The following is a 17,860-nucleotide window of genomic DNA, read 5'->3' as shown; positions in this document are numbered from 1 at the left end:
TAGGTCTTAGCAAGCAAGATTTAGATTCCAATCTAGCAAACACTTTATGGCCAGGGCATGAGCTAAGTGTGTTGATATCTAAAAAGCTATATAGGTCTTTGAATCCTCTCAACAACAAACATGTCTATCAACATACATTAAGAATTTTATATGCTTCACGTTAAATCTAAACAAATAAACCCTGTAGGCAAGCTGGAAACATTTTAGAAATCCCCGCCCATCCCCCACTCACCTCCTGGGATCGATGCTCACCTCAAAGGTGGACAGTTTGAACATCCACATTTCTGATATAAACAGTATCTTTCTTCCTTACCCCAGTCCCTAGTTCACAACCATCATCATACATAGGGACTTCTGTCCACAGTTGTTCTCTGGATTTCAGGGGCGATTTGAAGGATATTCAAGGTTGATTTGAACCATATGTGATTTTTGCTGAATTAAGAATCAAACCCTCACATAAGGTAAGATTCCACTGAAGGCCTCTTTCCATGGCACTGTCAGCAGCATATGAAGAATGGAGTTGGATTTGGGGAAAATAGATGATTTACTGGAGGACTTAAATCTGCAAAGGATTATGGGGCACCTGCCATTGAGCAAAGACCATCAGGCAGCCCCTTGCTCTGACCTTGAGGAAGGCCTTCCCTGCTTGTTTGTGCAGAGTTCTGTATCCAGCAGGCACACGATACCTGCTGGTGGTTCCTCTGCCTCTCTCATGAGGTGACTATTCTGGGAAACCTCCTGTGCATTAGATTGATGCTTCACAAACTTACTATTGCTATTACTAAATCCCAGTGCCCTGCCCCCAAGTCTGCAGGGGTGGGACAGAAGGATGCATTTTTAGTACCCCAGATAATTCTGACTCTTCCAGCACAGCTCCAAGCACTTCTTGGACCCTTTGCCCTGAGTGAGGTGTGGAGCCTGCTGTTTCCCAGCACACGGCTTTATAACAGAAAGAGCACTGCAAGGAGAACCCAGAATCCCGAGGACAAGTCCCCCTACCTACACTGTCACAGCCAGATGTTCACTGGAGCTGAGAAGTCACTGCCCCTTTAGACAGAGCATGTGCTATCCGGTTTTCCACAGTCCACATCACTCCCTATTGCCTCTCCTGGCCAGCCTCATTCACTGCTTCTTTGCTGCCTTCCTGGCCCCTGCCGGCATCTGAATTTGGATTCTTGGCTCACCGAGTCCTGAAAGTTCTTTCTGCTTCTACCATCCTATTAGTCCAAAGCCTACCAAATTATCTTTCCCCAGCTCAGGAGTTAATCATCAGCTGCTTCTTCTGTAAATCAGAACAGGAAAGTCTTGCTTGGCCAATTCTTCTGAAAATATTAGTCTGATGCTATACTTCACTAACTCTGTGCCTGTGTCTGCCTGCTCAGCATTTGTCTACTAACAGAAATTCCTTCTTGTCCCTGACAGAAGCTCTCTGAGGCCAGCAGCAGCTGTGGATGTCCAGGGTTCAGGCGGTTCAGCCAAATGAACAGGGATTGGGTGCGCCCAGTCCAGGCCCTAATCTGGGCTGCCTGGGTCCTTGCAGCCGCCTCCAAGGGTGAGACACCCAGTGGGAGAGGAGGGCTCTCAGAAGATGGGATAGTGGGAGGATTTTCCACTGGGAGAAAGGAAGTTATTTCTCGGAAGTCTCTGAGGGCCCATTGACGGCTATGTATTACCCTTAGGACACCAATATCCTGGTGTTGCTGAGAACCCCGGGACAGAGGTTCATTCTAGGGCACGGGGAGGGGACAGAAGACCCTGGTCCTTTCTCTGGGTTGCTCACACCCTGCTAGGGGCTTGGAGGGGCTCTGTCCTGGGTACCGGGGAGGGGTGTGGGATGAAGCCTGTGCTTCTAGGACTGGCTGTGGAGCCAGGACTTTCAGTAATGAAATAACATTAGAAACAGTGCCAAGACACTGGACCCTGCCAAGTAAGAGGCTGGGTGGTTTCCTTCTCAAGGCTGCTTGTTCTGTGTGGAAACAGACGCTTGCATGTCGAGTCTCCCAAAGTGCTGTCTTCATACCCCTGGAAGTGGATGAGTTGATTTCAGGTGGCATCTGCATGAGAATTTTTAATTTCCACCAATGTATATTTATTTTCATGTGTATTCAAAAGCATATACCAAAATTTTAAAAACCACGGCTCCATCAGAGTTATTGCTTGGGATTCCTCTAGGTAAAATTTTAAAAGGAGTTTCTTTAAATTTAATTTGAAGAAAAATAAAAAGCCAGTAATCATACAGGTGTGCATCACACATGCCAGCCATCGTGTTGGTGGGTGTGGACATGAGAGAAGGGCGGGAAATCCTGGGCAGATGATCTTTTGGGATCCTGAGGTCTACAGAGCCTGGCTGATGTCAGTCCCGTAGAAAGGGAAAACTTCTGTGCAGCTAAAGGGAGATTGATTCCTGAGTGCACTGGGGAAAATTTCGTGGCTTGGTGCTGGGCTCTTAGGAGAAACTAAGTCAGTGCTCTGATGGAGGTGACTTCTTGAAGGAAGCGATGGACATGGGTTCAGGGAGAAGGAACCTCTGGGCATGGAAATTGCATCCCCATGGGGGAAGCTCCAGAGTGGGCTGATTCCCTGCCTCGCTTCAACCAGCTCCTGTCTCCTCCCTGTGTATTCCCTCAGGGCCGGCTGTTGAAGTGCCACAGAGGAACACCTGGCTGGGATGGGTCCAAGGGAAGCAAGTCACTGTGCTTGGAAGCCCCATGCCTGTGAACGCATTCCTCGGAGTCCCCTATGCCGCACCCACTCTGGGAACCCTGCGCTTTGCAAACCCACAGCGTGCATTGCCTTGGGATGACTTGCGAGAAGCCACCTCCTACCCTAACATGTAAGACCAGGCTTGGTCCCATGTGTGGTCTGTGACTCTGAGAGATGTGGAAATGAAGGACATGCAACCTAGGGGGAAAATAGAAGAGGGGTGGGCACCAGGGAGGAGAGAGAGGGGGCCACAACCTGAGTAGGTGCTTCAGGCAACTCAGCTCATGGCTCCCAAACTGGCTGATCGCCAGAATCACTGGAGGCATGATTAAAAATGCGCAGATTGCCTGGGCTCCTTTCTCAACTTCTGGAATCAGAATCTCACAAGCTGGGCCCAGGAAACTGTATGATCTGAAAGCTCTCTAGGGATTCTGAGCGCCATCCAGGTCTGGGGAGCATGGTGATGAGCTTCCTGAGTCTTCTGGTCAGAAGGGACTGTCCAGGTGTTTGCCCATGACCTCTCAGCCAGGCTTAGCCTCGATGGTCAGACAGAGTTAGGGCTTTAGAGGGAAGAACAGCACTAGAGGGATTTTAGCTTCAGCAGTCAAAACTGCCTCATGCAATGTCTGGTCCATAGCAGGAACTCCAGAAACACCTGTGGAATGAATATGCAAATGTGTCCCTATGACACTGGAGGCCTGGGAGAGAAGGAGCTCCCTCATTGCAGATTTATAAGCTTGGGTGGGTAACCAATGACCAGGTTAATAGTGCAGGGGAGAGGTGAGACTTGTGGGTGGGTGGTGAGACTTGAAGATTCCCAAGAATCTTCTGACTTTTCAGATTCTGTGAAGCCCTAAGGTTGGGCCACATTGGTTTCTGGCATCGGGGTCCCAGGCAGAAGGAACACTGTGGTGTCAGAATGCTCCCTAAGCCACAGAAGGTGACCCCATGTGGCCCAGGGACTGAGGACATTAAGCTGAAACTCATCCCTTTGCTCATTCATTCATTCAAGTAATATTCACTGAGAATCAACTCAACAATTGGCTCTCCATTAGGCCCTAGGGACACCACAATTAAAATCTAGGGTGACAAGGGCAATCTAGGGGGTCAGAGAAGGCTGCTGAAGGAGGACAGCCACCTAGCCTAGCTTTGAGGGTAGGTCAGGGATGGCTTTTCTGGAAGCAGTGAGGCCTCCATTTCTGATGAAGAACATACAGAGGGGCAGGGAGGTGTAGACACTTGTCAGGGGGTACATTTGCAGCTGTGGTTTCCCTCTGCCCACACTGGACACTAGTCTGTTAAGAAAACAACTAACATTAATTGAGCACTTACTATGGTAGAAATATTCACATATACGATTTCACTTAATCTTACTGTGGAGGGCTCTGTACTAGGGGCTACTAAGTAGAGAGGTGACTGATACAGAGTCCTAGGCTTTAGCTGTTCATAGTCAAGTTGGGGAAGATGCTAGTGCTCATGTACAAGCCTAGGCCAAGCTATAGGATGTGTGGGTGTTTCTAAAGAAGAGCTGTGGTCTAACTGGAGGAATCTCAGAAGGATATTTGGAAGAGGTAGTACTTGGACTGATCTGAAAGAAAACCAAGAACTTGAGCAAGCAGATATGGGCAGAGAGCAGCCCAGGCAGAGGAACCAGCTTGAGCAAAGCTGGGGTGCAGAAGCCTCTTTGCAAGCCCACCTCCGTTGGCACCTGGTAGTGAGTCCTGAGAATGTCCCTTTCCTCCTCTGGGGGCAAAAGAGAGAGCTTCAGGAGCAAAAGCAAACCCCTCAATATTCCACCCTGTGTCCTGCCCTTTATTACTTGTGGAATTGTTGAGCCGGCTTGAGTCTTTATGTGTGTCTGTGTTATGGTGGTGGGTGTAGACATGGGAGTGTGCTCAGGGTTAATGGAACAATTATTCTGCTCAATGTGCTTTCCTACCTAGGAACCAGATCAAAGAGAATTACAGTTTGTTTATTCTGGAAACTGTGGGGAGTTGGGCGTGATTAGACTTTGTACCAAAAGCTCCCACATGCCTCTTCTGTTCAGGCAGAGATGGCCAGGCCTCCCCGTTATCATAAGAACTGGCTCTTCCCAGGCACGTTTGCTGATAGCAGTTCTGGGGTCTTTCTCCTCTTCTTCTCCTAGGTGCTTCCAGAATGCTGAGTGGCTGATCTCAGATCAACACATGCTCAAGGTTCATTACCCCAAACTCGGAGTGTCCGAAGATTGCCTGTACCTTAATATCCACGCGCCGGCCCATGCTGATGTGGGCTCCAAGCTCCCTGTAAAGCTGCCTGCTGTGTTGGAGATCCTAGTAGGACCCTGGCCTGGGATCCAGGCAGGGTGGCCGTGTGTCTGGAATTGAACCTAGCTTCCTGTTGGGTGAAAGGGGAATGTAATCACATCAATAACTTATTTTTTAAAAGGATTATAATGATAGATTCACTTCACTGCCGTTTCTGATTGATTCTTTATTAGCAGTGACTTGGTGTTTGATATTTATTTGGAGTTTTTTTCCCCCTATGGGGAGTATTTAATGGTGTGTAAACTTTCATAAAAGACACTGCTTACAAAGACTTTGATTTTATTTATTTGAGGAATACTTTTCTTAAAAAAGAGGATATTTGCATTCTCCAATTTTTCTGCTTATAATTAAGACAGTTGGGTAATAATGTTAAGTGTTTCATTTAAGAATGTACGAGATGCCTGTACAAGTGAGTAAGAGAAAGGTGCAATCTATGATCCGTTTTTTACCCACACCCTCCACCCTCCCCTCTCCCCCATTCCTCTGCAATGGGGGACTCACTCTATTGTATCATAAAAGCAACAACTTTAGAGTGCATACCGGGTGCCAGGCACAGCACATTATATCATTTAACTCCCACAGTAGCCCCATGGGTAAGGATGACTAGACCCATTCTACAGATGAAGATGATGAGTCACAGGAAGGCATCAGTGACTTGCTCCAGGTTGTACACACAGTAAGTGCTAGACTCTATCAATAAAGCCAATGATTTGCTCAGCTCCTCTTTTTCCTCAGTGGCTTTCTTCTCTTTTCCTGACCCAAAGGTTGTAGTCTCTAATATGACCTTAAAAAAGAGAATGTGAGGGATTTAAGTAAATAAGTAGTGATAATACCATTAGAAAAATGTTTTATGTTCCCTGGTCCCAATTTTTCTAATCAATATGGTAAAAATATGGTAAAGTTCCTACACTTCTCTTCCCTATTTTCTCTCCTGTCTTCTCTCTCTGAAGGTAAAGAAAAGCCTTTAATTCAAACACATGAAGCTACTTTTGCTTGTATACATGGCTTACAATGATTTCCATCTTCCTATGGGTCACAGGCACAGTTTAGTTAACACATTCTGAGCACTTGAAATGGGCCAGTGTTATTTGATGAGCTTTAGTTGCAGGATCTAGTTTAATCCTCATGATAACATTACAAGTGAGATATTGTCACATCTTACAGATGAGACAAGTGAGCCTCAGAGAGGTTACATAATCTGCCCAGGGTCACACAGAGCTGGAAATCAACCACACACTCAGACACCAGAGCCTGCATGCTTAAACCTGGGCCTTCTTTAAAAGACAAAACATCCAAACCTACTTAGAAAGGAAAGTATGACATTTATATTTTCCCTGAAGATAAAATGTTCCACATGCATGGGGAGGGGACACGGGTGCCTGTTGAACCAACTGGAGTGTTTCTTCTCCCCTCCTTAGGTCATGGTGTGGATCCCAGGGGGCGCCTTTGAAACTGGCTCAGCCTCCTCTTCGATGGGTCTGCCCTGGCCACCTATGAGGATGTGCTAGTTGTGACCATCCAGTACCGACTAGGAATATTTGGTTTCTTCAGGTGAGTCTCCCCAAGTGATTGACATCCCAGACCCCCAGGGGGCAGCTTTGCAATAGCTATAAGCAGTGCCCAGCAGCCCAAGGAGGAATGATCCATCAATGGTATTGAATGAATTGGGCTCTAATTAGTTAGGGAATTTTAGCAGGTATAACAGATGAACCCCCAAATTGTGGCAGCTTAAAACAATAAAAATCTCATGGTCACTCAAATAAAGTCCAATTGACAGTCCCTGATTGACTAACATCCTTCCACATGTCAGTCAGGGACCTGTATTCCTTCCATCTTGTGGCTCTGATGTGGATCCTCTACTGCCCAGATCTTCTGCACTGGGCCAGTGGATGGACAAGAATGGAAGAGTATGCAAGGGAGGTTTTCCTGAGTCAAGCTAGAGGTGGTGCTCATCACTTCTGTTCACATATCATTGGCAGAACTCAGTCACATGGCCACATCAATCTGCAAGGGAGACAGGGAAATGGAGCCCAGCTGTGTGCCCTGGCAGATGAGGAAAAGAGATTGTGTGAGCAGTTAGTGGTCTCTGCCATAGGGCCCCACCTCTAGGCTCCTCAAATGCTCACCTGAGAATAATCACTCCATGGCTTCCCTCCCTCCACTAATAACTAACATGTATTGTGCTGTGCAGTTGTCATGCCTTATTTCAACTCACCCTCAAAGTAATCCTACAAGAAAGGTTCTGTTATTCCCATTTTACAGTTGAAAATGGAGGCACATAGATGGGAAGCAACCTCCCAAAGGTCACAGAACAGAGCTGGGTCTCTTGACCATTCTTTTATCCTGCCTAAGTTGGAAGAGAGTGTAGGAACATGTGGGGCTGGAGCACTATTTACAAACTGTGATTCAGGCCTGTAGCCCTGGGAGGTGGCTCTGGGACTGCTGTGAGGGCAGGGCAGGCTACCAGGGGTATTCCAATCAGGGCAATTGCACGTTTTGGATTTTGCAGAAGATTTCTTGGTCAGAAAGTTTTCCAAAAATTGCTTATAATACCTGGGTTCAAGCATAGGTAGATGAAGATACAGCTCAAGATGGATGTGGAAAGGCAGGGACAGGCCTGACTGGGAAAGGCCTTGAATACCAGGCCACAGGTGGAGTTCGGGCTTTATCTGAGAAAGCCTGAGGGGCTTAGGAATACCCTGCTCACAGCAGTGTACCAGGAAGCTCACTCTAGAGCAGAGAGGAGGCTGGGCCAGAGGTATACAGCTGCAGATGGGGAGTCCTGTTGAGAGGCTATGATGCAGTCTTGATGCAGGCCATGGGTGGTTGAATGACAAAAGCAATAGCTCCTATGTACAAGGTACTTCAAAAAGTTCATGGAAAGATTTGTATTATCTTTCAATTCTATTTTTCCATGAACTTTTTGAAGTACCCTCACATATAATGTTCATTGCCACAAGCACTGCATGGGGCAGGTGCTATTATTATCCCCATTTTACACATAAGAACATTGAGGCAAAACGGGTTAAATGACTTGCCTACAGCTACCCAGGTAATAACTGGCTAAGCTATGAGTCTTGTGCTGAGATGAAATCCTAGCCATTGAGGTGCGTTGCTTCTCAGGATAAATAGAAATGGAGGAACAGGGACCAATGCGAGTGCCACAATGGAATGGAGGTAAAATTGGCAGAACTTGGTTCCTGACAGATGTCAGGGTCTGGGAGAGGGAAGGCGGAGTCAGAGCCAGTCCAGGGATCATGGACAGAGGTAGGGACCCAAGGGAAGGAGCCGTCTGGGGGACTGGAGAAGAGAGGGAGTAGACCGTGATCCTGTGATCAGTGTACATATGAGTACACAGTGTGCACTGCATGAATGGTTGGGGTCTAGGCATTTCCTTGGTTCCATGACAATTTCACTTGTTCCCCCACTAATGGTCCACTCATCCTGGGAAATGTGCTATTCTGGAGAGCAGCAGCCTGTGGTCAGGAATGTGGCCTCTGGGGCCAGATTCATGGAATCCCAACTCTGCAACTCCCTAGTGCTTGGGCAAGGGATTTAGCCTCTCTGTGTCTGCATTTCCTAGTCGGTGAGGAGGAGTGGATGCATCCCTCTGTATCCTGCCAGCTTCCTCACAGACTTCACTGAAGGGAGGTGGTATGAGCTGCGGCCATGGAGAAATGCAGCCGCTGCCCTAACCTCCTCCCCACAGAGAGGGAGCATGGAGTAGAGGGAGAACAGCCCAGTCTCCCTCCATCCCACCCTCCAGCACCTGCCCATGCCTCCCACTGGCCACACACAGCTGAAGCCTGGGTGATGCAGTTCCTAGAGGTAAGCTTTGGGGGAGCAGGGCAGAGAAAGGTAGAGAGAGGACCCAGAAAGCAAAGGGGAAAAAGCCAGCACCACCCACCTCACAGGTTGTGAGGATCTCAGAAGTATTTGCCGTAAAATCCCTGGAACAGTGTCTGGCACCTGCTGCTAGCAGCTACTATTGTTATCATTATTAATTTAGTCATTTATTGGAATCTCTGTGCCAAGGACTTGCTTCCTGGTAAACTCCAACTCTCAAAAGCAAGACTCCCCTCCTGGAATCCATGGCTTCAGGGCAGCCCATGAAAACCCTGAAACTGCATGTACAATATTGTATGTGCATTTTGAGGGAGTGCATAGTTTTCATCAGATTCTCAAAGAGACCCAAATCCCAGCGAAGGGTAAGAACTCAGCCTGAGCTCCCCAGCTCCTCCAGCCCTCAGCTGCGGTCAGCACCTCGCAGCTGATACCTGCTCTCAGCCTCTGCCCAGAACTCCCTGGATTGTAGGAGACAGACAGTGGCAGATGTATCCTGAGGATTCTCTCCTTGCCTCTTGCCCCTAGCACAAGCGACCAGGACGCTCTGGGGAACTGGGCCTTCAAGGACCAGTTGGCTGCCCTATCCTGGGTCCAGGAGAACATCAAGTTGTTTGGTGGGGACCGCGGTTCTGTGACCATCTTCGGCGAGTCTGCAGGAGCCATAAGTGTTTCCAGCCTCGTGAGTTTTCTGCTTTATGACATGAAGGAACTTCGGTGGGGGAGGTTATAATAACGAGGACTCACATTTCAGTGGTACCTTCATGTTGAACAAATGCTTTACACACTTGCCTCCCTCAAGCCTCACAAATACATCATGAATTAGAGGCTAAGTCTCATCACTTGCATGAGACAGCAATCATCGGGAGAGCTTGAAACGCCTAAGTTCACACAGTGAGTAATAATTCGAGGGAAAATCCCTTATATTTGTAGAGTAGATGTCCTAGTATCTGATTACCAGGACTGGTAATTACGTGTTTAATAGGAAAACTCAGCTAACTCATGAAACAATAAAAGATGCATATAAACATTTTATTTGAACTTAAAACATAAAATGTACATTCTCTCACCAATGGATTGATTCAGGGCCTTAAATGACTCGAGTTCCAACATGTGGTCTCTTGCATCAACCACCCGCAGAATTCACTGTCCTTAACCTGCAGTTTCAGTGAGCGCAAACTTAAAAATGCCTCAAAGTAGTCTGACTACAGCACATTCTGGAGTTTAATACTTTTCCCTCAGGTATTTTACTTCTATCTTTTCTGCACCTATTTTGACAGCAATATTAATTAGCTACTTGCCTTATCAAAGCTTTTCCCTTCAGACATAATTTTGTTTCCTTTTTACAGCATAGTTCATTGTTTCCCATGATATTTTATGATTATGTAATTACAATAACAAGTGCAACTGACAAAACAGGTTTGGAAGCACACACAACTAACTCTTGGCAAGAAACTGGTCCAATAGAAATGTATGGAGGTGCTAGAAAATGTCCCTGTTGGCTCCGAGTGGTCAGTGTTTCCTCAGTGTCAGTTAGCATGTTAATTACAGACATCAGTTACATGATAGTGGGTTAAGAGAGTTTCTGCTGTATAGTACTTGGCAATAGACAAGGTATTTTTGTATCTTCAAAATTACCTTCTAAGGCGAATTATATTAACCCAACTTTACATATATGGTAACAGCCACCATTTCATGAGTGGAATTTGACCAGGAACAATGCAAAGACTTCTGTGTTCATTACTTTCTCTCCTCTTCATAACAATTCTGCGATATGGGCTTAATTTTTACTCCGGTTTTACAGGAGAGTAAACTGATGCATAGAAATATTAAGCAACTTGCCTGAGATTACCCAGCTAGGAAGTGAAAGAGCTAGAACTCACGTTCCAGAACGTTTGGCTTCCAAGTTAATGAGTCGTGAGCAACTTGGGCCTCAGGGATGTTAAATAACTTGCCCAAACCTTCAAGCTAGTCCTTGAACCCCCAAATCAGGGTTTCTCTCTCTCTCTCTCTCTTAGGCTAGAGCTTAAGGAGGCTTCCTGGGAAGGTTTCTTTAAAGAAGTGATGGATAGTGTGTGTGATGGGTGGAGAGTCCCCTGGGTAACCTTTCCTGGGTCCCCTGTGTTCTCTCTGCAGGTCCTGGCCCCCATGGCCATTGGCTTATTCCACAGAGCCATCATGGAGAGTGGGGTGGCCATCATCTCTTACCTGAAGGCGCCCAATGACGAAAGAAGTAAGGATATAGGTATATGGTTAGTTCCTCTCCAGCTTCCTCTCCTAAGTCAGGAAACAATGTGGTCAGGAATTGATAGACTGTCACCTTCTCACCATATGCTTGGCTTTACTTAGTGACCATGCCCAAGGAACCTCAAGCTGGCCCAAGGTGAACTTTGTTTCTCAATGGAAGGTCTGGTTCAACTAGAAGTGGGTCCCTTTACACCATGCAACATCACTGGTGTGCGTTTTTTTTTTTTTTGTTTGTTTGTTTGTTTTTTTTTTTTGTGTGTGTGTGTGTGTGTGTGTGTGTGTGAGAGAGAGAGAGAGAGAGAGAGAGAGAGAGAGATCTTGCATATTATCCATTTTTCTTTGCTTGTGATATATAACTTGGTCCCATGTGCTGTATACAGCTCATCTCCTTTCCTACTCTATTCCATAGGGCATGGCTATGTAGAGCACTATGTTAAGAAAGATTCTGAAACTATTTCCAGCTTAGTGGGAAATACCTTTGTAACTGATTAAGGTTGTCTGGCATGGGATTATGAGGGGGAAGTGGGACATATATTCCAGATATTTGTGATCTGTCATTTTGTCTTTACTAGATAATGAGGATCTGGAGACCAAGGTCTCTCTGGCCTTCATGACCTTAGCATAATACCTGGTATATATTAGACAATCGTAATTGTTTGCTGAGGGAACGAATTAACAAATCAGCTGACTCGTTCAATGCATGTTGATTAAGCACTGGGCTGTGGAGCCATCTCCTGGGTATTAATCATTTTAGTGGTGCATTTCCTTAAACACCTTGTAGAAAATAAAAATGTTCACCAAGAACAGGAACATAGAGATATAAAATTGTACAACGATCCTCAATTCAAAAGGAATATTGGTTTTGGTAACATTACATGAGGATACTTCAAAAAGTTTGTGGAAAAATGGAATTAAAAGATAATGTGAATCTTTCCATGAACTTTTTGAAGTACTCTCGTATATAAAGCTACTTTCAGTTTGTGCATATATTTATTTATTGGCCACACATTTATTGAGGGCCCACTGTTTTCCTAGTTCTGTTAGGACCTGTGAATTTATCTCTGGAGAAAGCATATCCTAAACTGGAAGAGAGAAGGATTTTTTCACCGGGAATCCATGGATAGGTTGGAGGTGGTTGTATGTCCTGCAATTGTATGCAGTCTCCATACACTGTGCATTTTCCCAGGGAAAGGGAATGTAGCTTTCATTGGATTTTCAGGGCATGCATGACTCCTAGAAGATTAAGAACCACCACTTTCAAGGGACAAATTCTACACATATGGAATGTTTGATGACAGGGCAAGAAGGTGCTTAGCAATAGGCTAGGTAGGGAAGGTGGGGTCATTGGGGTGACAGATTTAGGGAAGAAGGGATTTATTGGTGCTGCAATGGTCTGAAAGGACATCTTGGAGAGCAGAACTTGGGCCTTAAAGAATGAGTGGGATTAGTGTAGAGACAGAAAAAAGATGTTCAAGCCATTCCAGCTTTGGGTGGGGCTGGGGCTCAAGCAGATCTTGGAATCTAACCCAGAGTCATGCGTCAATTGGCAGTTAAGGACCTTGCAAAGCTGCTCTTCACTCTTGGGACTCCTGGCTCCATTTAACACCCCAGGTTGGGTTCTGGGCTCCATGGGTCAACTGCCAATGCAGCCAAGCACACAGGACTGGTCTCTCTGTGACCAGGAGTCTTGATTCTCTTCCATGGCCACAGACTGACAAGGCCCCATCCCCAGCCCTGCTGCTTGCTAAAGATGACAAAGAGGGGCATCAGGAGAGTAAGGACAGTGCAGTGCCAGCCTGTCCTCCTTGTGCACATTCTGTTGTAGGTGCATGGGGCTGGGTAGGGGCAGCAGGCAGGACTGCATGTCTACTTGCCAACTCTCACTTTCCTGGTTGCTTCTGGTACCATGCTGACCTGGCTCTTCTCTGGAAACAGTTGCAGATGGTTGCAGATTCTTGTGGCTGCAATGCATCAGACTCCAAGGCCCTGCTGAAGTGCCTGAGGGCAAAGTCATCCAAGGACTTGTTGTGCCTCAGCCAGGTGAAGAGGGAAAGGAGGGTTTGGGGGAACAAATCCTACTGTTATTTATTTTGATTTGGGAATTGGAAAAGAGGGGGATTGGAAATTCATGGTAACAGCTGTAAAAACAATGTGGGGTCTAGAGCTTTTATAGATAATTTAAAGAACTTGATGGGGCAGGGGTGCTGTCCAGACTAAGGACAAGGTCGAGCAAAATACATGGGTTGTCTCTAAGTCATCGAAGGCATCTCACTGGGAAATGGAACCACACTTGGTCCACCTGTTCCCAGATGCTAAAGTCAAGATCAAGAGCTGGAACTTCTATTAGAAAGCCATTTTGACTTGGTGTAACTGAGAACTTTCTAAAACCTCAGTTTTCCCAAAAAGGTCTGGGCTCCTTTAGGAGTTAGTGCGATGCCCACATCTGCAGACATTCAAGCAAGATCTAGCTGACTGCTGACAACTTTCAATCACCGGATGGTTAACCAAACTGGATGATCTTTTATGTCCCCTTCAGTCCTGAGGGCCTATGGTAGTCTTTGAAAGAGCAAGGCCAATTGTCTGTCAGATTTCAACATTTGCTAGTTCTTTGGCCGATAACGAATACCTGCTGTGAGCTGTGCTAGGATCCATGAAATGGACAATAGTCCTTGACCTGATGTTGTGTTAGGCTCTTTTCTGTGCCACCTTCTACCAAACTCTCAGAACAGAAACCTGAAAACACCATGAGTAGAGCCAGCTGTGGCTTTCTGAGACCCAAGAAATATCCAGCCCTGTCCATAGCACAGTGCTCTGAGGAAGAAAGACATCTCAGGAGGGTTTTCCCTCCAGCACCCACATCCTGGTCATGTCTTGCCTTCCCTATGTTCCCATTGCATTCGGCTAGTGGTTCTCAAACTTGAACATGCAATAGAATCACCTGGAAGATTTGCTAAAAGAAGTTTGCTGGGCTGCACCTCCAGAGTTTTGTATTCAGTAGGCCTGGAGTGGGGTCTGAGAATGTCCAGTTCTAATAAGTTCCCAGATGATGCTGATGCTGCTGGTCCAGGAAACACACTTTGAGAACCACTGTGTTAGGCCACTGTTTTTCTTAGGTAGACACCATTATTATTCCATTTAGCAGATGAGAAACTAAGGCACAGAGAGAATTTAGCCTCGTTGCCCAAGTAAGTGGCAGAGCTGGCCAGGGACTGGTGCATTGGGCTGGGCCAGTAGTGGCTTATTTTTCCTCTTTTAATGTATTTTGACCACTGCTAGACTGGGTTGGCTGAGTTTGGTGAGGATTTGGGGATAGCAGATTCTGTGAACAGAAACAGCTGCTGGTTTTTCTTTCTCTTCCTTTTTATAGAAAGCAAAGTCTTTCACTCGAGTGGTGGATGGTCTTTTCTTTCCTGATGAGCCTCTAGAACTATTGACTCAGAAAGCATTTAAAGCAATTCCTTCTATCATCCGAGTCAATAACCACGAGTGTGGCTTCCTGCTGCCCATGGTAAGAATTCCAGCAACCTTCCCTGTTGCTCCCTGACAGTGATGCAGGTGTTTGCTCCAACAGCTGGGCAGTTCCACAGGTGTCACCACGGGCTCTGAGGGCTGGAGCCCCAGTGGCCAAGCGCACAGTGGTAATCGTCCCTCTCTCTGCAAGATGGCAACTGAGGGCCAGGGGGAGTCGCAGCAAGTGTCTGCCTTGCTCCTCACACAGGTTTACTGTCAAGAAGCAGCTATACGAAAAGGAAAGAGAGAATTGGATCCACTTGGTCTTACTTAAAAACATTACAAATGATCATTTCAAATAAACACAGTTACTACTTCGGAGCTGAAATTCACATAGGTTTAAGAAACTTCCGTCCTTTAATCTTTTCACGTCCAACCTCAGTTCTAGCATTTTGACTTATGAGTTGATGCTCTCTTATGAGTTGATGTACTCTAAACTCTTGTACAAGCTGCAAGAGTTTTAAATCATTATGCTCATTCCACAAGTATGTACTGAGCATTTACTCCGCGCTTATAAAAAAAACAGAATTTGGTAGTGAACAGGTCACACAGTTCCAGCTTTCTGTGAGCTTCAACGCAAGGTTGAAATGGTGATTTCGGAGAGCGATAAGCGCTAGGAGGGACACAAGTGGGGAGAGAAGGCTTCTTTAGGGACGACAGAGGGTGCTCAGGAAAGGAGGAGGGATCGTTGAGCTGAGTGAGGCCTGGAAGCCGGGAAGGAGCCACGATGTCTTTCTCTGTGGTTTAAGACCCTCGTATTTGGAAAGAAACTTCTCATCTGTTTTCAGAAGACTGGAGGATTCAAATTCATAATATCATCAAATCTCATTTATATAGACTAACCTCCTCATTTCAACTGTGGGAAACGGGGTTAAGAAATATGAGGGTCCTTCAAAAAGTTCATAGAAAGACTCATCTTTTCATTCTATTTTTCCACAAACTTTTTGAATACCCTCACAATGATGTTTGCCAAATTCCAAGGGTAGCTGCTGGCCATTGAGAACCACAATCCTGAGTTCACTGGGCTGCTAAAGCACGTTCTGCTATTATTAATTTGACCTCCAGAGCAATTTGGCGGGTTAAGTAGGGGTGGGGATTTTCATCCTCATGTTGTAAATGAGGCAACTGAGTCACAGATTGCGGCTTATGTAAGGCCTGTCAATGATTTCTGGGTCTGTGCTAGGAAGAAGACAGGTGCTACTGATGACAATCACCACCGTAACCACTGTGACCATTTCCCAAGTGCCTTCCATGTGCCAACTGCACGCCATCTGTTCAAAAACCTGCAAACAGACATTACTATCCCTATTTTACAGCTAAAGAAACAGAGACTCAGAGAGGCTAAAGTGGCTTTTCTAAGTCTCCCAGCTAGTAAGGAGACAGTGGTGTGTAATTTTTGTGCATTTAGGCTCTGCCTTTAAATGCTAGATTCTCTGCTTACCTGCTGTGTGACATTCGGTGAATTGCCTAGCATCTCTGAAACCTCTGTTCCCTCATCTGTGAATTAGGACTAATCTTAGTGTCCACTTCACAGGTACATGTCAAGTAGACTGGCATATAGTAAGTACTCGATAAATGCTAGACATGGAATGTTTCAAGTGACAGAATGGGAATTGGTGGCCAGATTTGCACAGTTCAAAAGCCTGCATCAGTGCTGATATTCCATGAAAACTTGCAGTTAAACCCATTACTGGCTGTTGGAGACCACAGGAAACCTTCCAGAAACAAATCCCAGCTAATCAACATACACAGAGGGTTTTTAGTAGATAAAATATGCTGTGGATGACTTGAATGACTCTGAGGGTCCCCTCAGATTCCAGGAGCAGGTATGTTTAAACACCTACTCTAGTGCTTCATTACCCCTGAGAATGTTAGCAGAAAATGTACCAAGGAAATTCATTTGACAAGTGAATAGTCTTTCCATCCCCTCAGTTTTGAAGGTATAATATTGCCAGGAAATGCTCATTTAAGAGATAATTGCATGTAGCTCTTCCTGTGTACCATGCTCCATTGTAAGTCCCTTACACATATCAGCTCACTCGGTTCGCATGACAGCTGTGACAGGTGGCTGCTGTTGCTATCTTCATCCTGGAGAGTGGCAGGGTACAGATTCACGTCCATCCTACCTGGCTGCAGAGCTTCTGTTCTCAGCCACCAGCCTTATGGCATCACTGCCCGACTCCCTGCTGTGGATTTCTCAGAGGCCCTGACTGCAAAGGTCTTTACAACGAGAATAAAAAGCCACCAGTTTTGAGATTTTTTCTGGCTTCTCTTTGAACTTGGTGTCGAAACCAAGTTGAGGTCTGCATTAGGCAGGTAAGGGCTGCCATAACAAAATACCACAGCCTCAGTGGCTTAAACAACGGAAATTTATTTTCTCACAGTCCTGGAGGCAGGAAGTCCAAGATCAAGGTGTTGGCAGGGTTGGTTTCTTCTGAGGCCGCTCTCCTAGGCTTGCAGATGACCATTTTTCTCACTGTTTCTTCATATGGTCTGTCCTCTCTGTGCACGAATTCCTGGTGTCTCTGTGCATCTAGATTTTCTATTCTTATACAGACATCAGTCAGATTGGATTAGAGCCCACCCTGATGGCCTCATTTTAACATAATCACCTCTTTAAAGTCTTTATCTCCAAATACAGTCACATTTTGAGGTTCTCAGAGTTAGAGCTTCAATATGTGAATTTTGCAGGGACATGATTCAGCCCATAATAGGAGCTTTCTATAGGGCAGCCACTGGGGTCCAATGAGGCCATAGGTATGACAGGGAATGTCTGCCTTTGACCAAATATGAGAAGGAGAAATTCACTGTTTGACCCACCCACTAAGGCTGCCTCTACATGTGGCCACCTGGGGCTGAAAGGTGGTAGCCCAAGCCCTTGGAGAGACTGGTTTGCCTTTTGATGATAAGACGCTCACAGAGGACACCCTGCTTCTCTTCACAGAAGGAGATTCCGGAGATCCTTGGTGGCTCCAACAAGTCTTTTGCCCTCCATTTGATACACTCCATTCTGGTGAGTGAGCTCGGGTGACTGTGGCTCTCCAGAGATTCATTCATTTATCAAACATCCCTGGGTCACAGTCAGAGGTAGGAGCTGGGCATGTAGACATTCCTCATTCATTCATTCAATAGACCCTTAGTAGATATAGGCCCACCACCCCTTATCCACAATCCCCAAATCCAAAAAGCTCTAAAAACCCAAAGGCTTTTCGTAACATGCATGGCAGCCAAACCTGACCTAGACTGATCTG

The 17,860-nt window shown here is 46.0% G+C and overlaps 1 protein-coding gene across 1 annotated transcript in view; it reads left to right on the top strand.

The window, feature by feature from the left end:
• The first annotated feature begins 1,479 nt into the window (after nt 1-1,479).
• The window catches only part of CES5A (carboxylesterase 5A), a 28,998-nt gene continuing 12,617 nt past the window's right edge, over nt 1,480-17,860 (top strand). Inside the window, 11 exon segments of the mRNA XM_063109913.1 lie at nt 1,480-1,552; nt 2,629-2,833; nt 4,850-4,988; nt 6,428-6,473; nt 6,476-6,560; nt 9,381-9,534; nt 10,989-11,085; nt 11,524-11,531; nt 13,035-13,139; nt 14,467-14,607; nt 17,554-17,622. Of these exon segments, the coding sequence (XP_062965983.1) occupies nt 1,480-1,552; nt 2,629-2,833; nt 4,850-4,988; nt 6,428-6,473; nt 6,476-6,560; nt 9,381-9,534; nt 10,989-11,085; nt 11,524-11,531; nt 13,035-13,139; nt 14,467-14,607; nt 17,554-17,622 (1,122 nt within the window).

The sequence above is a fragment of the Cynocephalus volans genome, chromosome 10 (genome assembly GCF_027409185.1).
Source record: "Cynocephalus volans isolate mCynVol1 chromosome 10, mCynVol1.pri, whole genome shotgun sequence".
NCBI classification, from domain to species: domain Eukaryota; kingdom Metazoa; phylum Chordata; class Mammalia; order Dermoptera; family Cynocephalidae; genus Cynocephalus; species Cynocephalus volans.
Note: the sequence above shows the minus strand (reverse complement) of the source record. Positions and strands in the feature narration are given on the sequence as shown.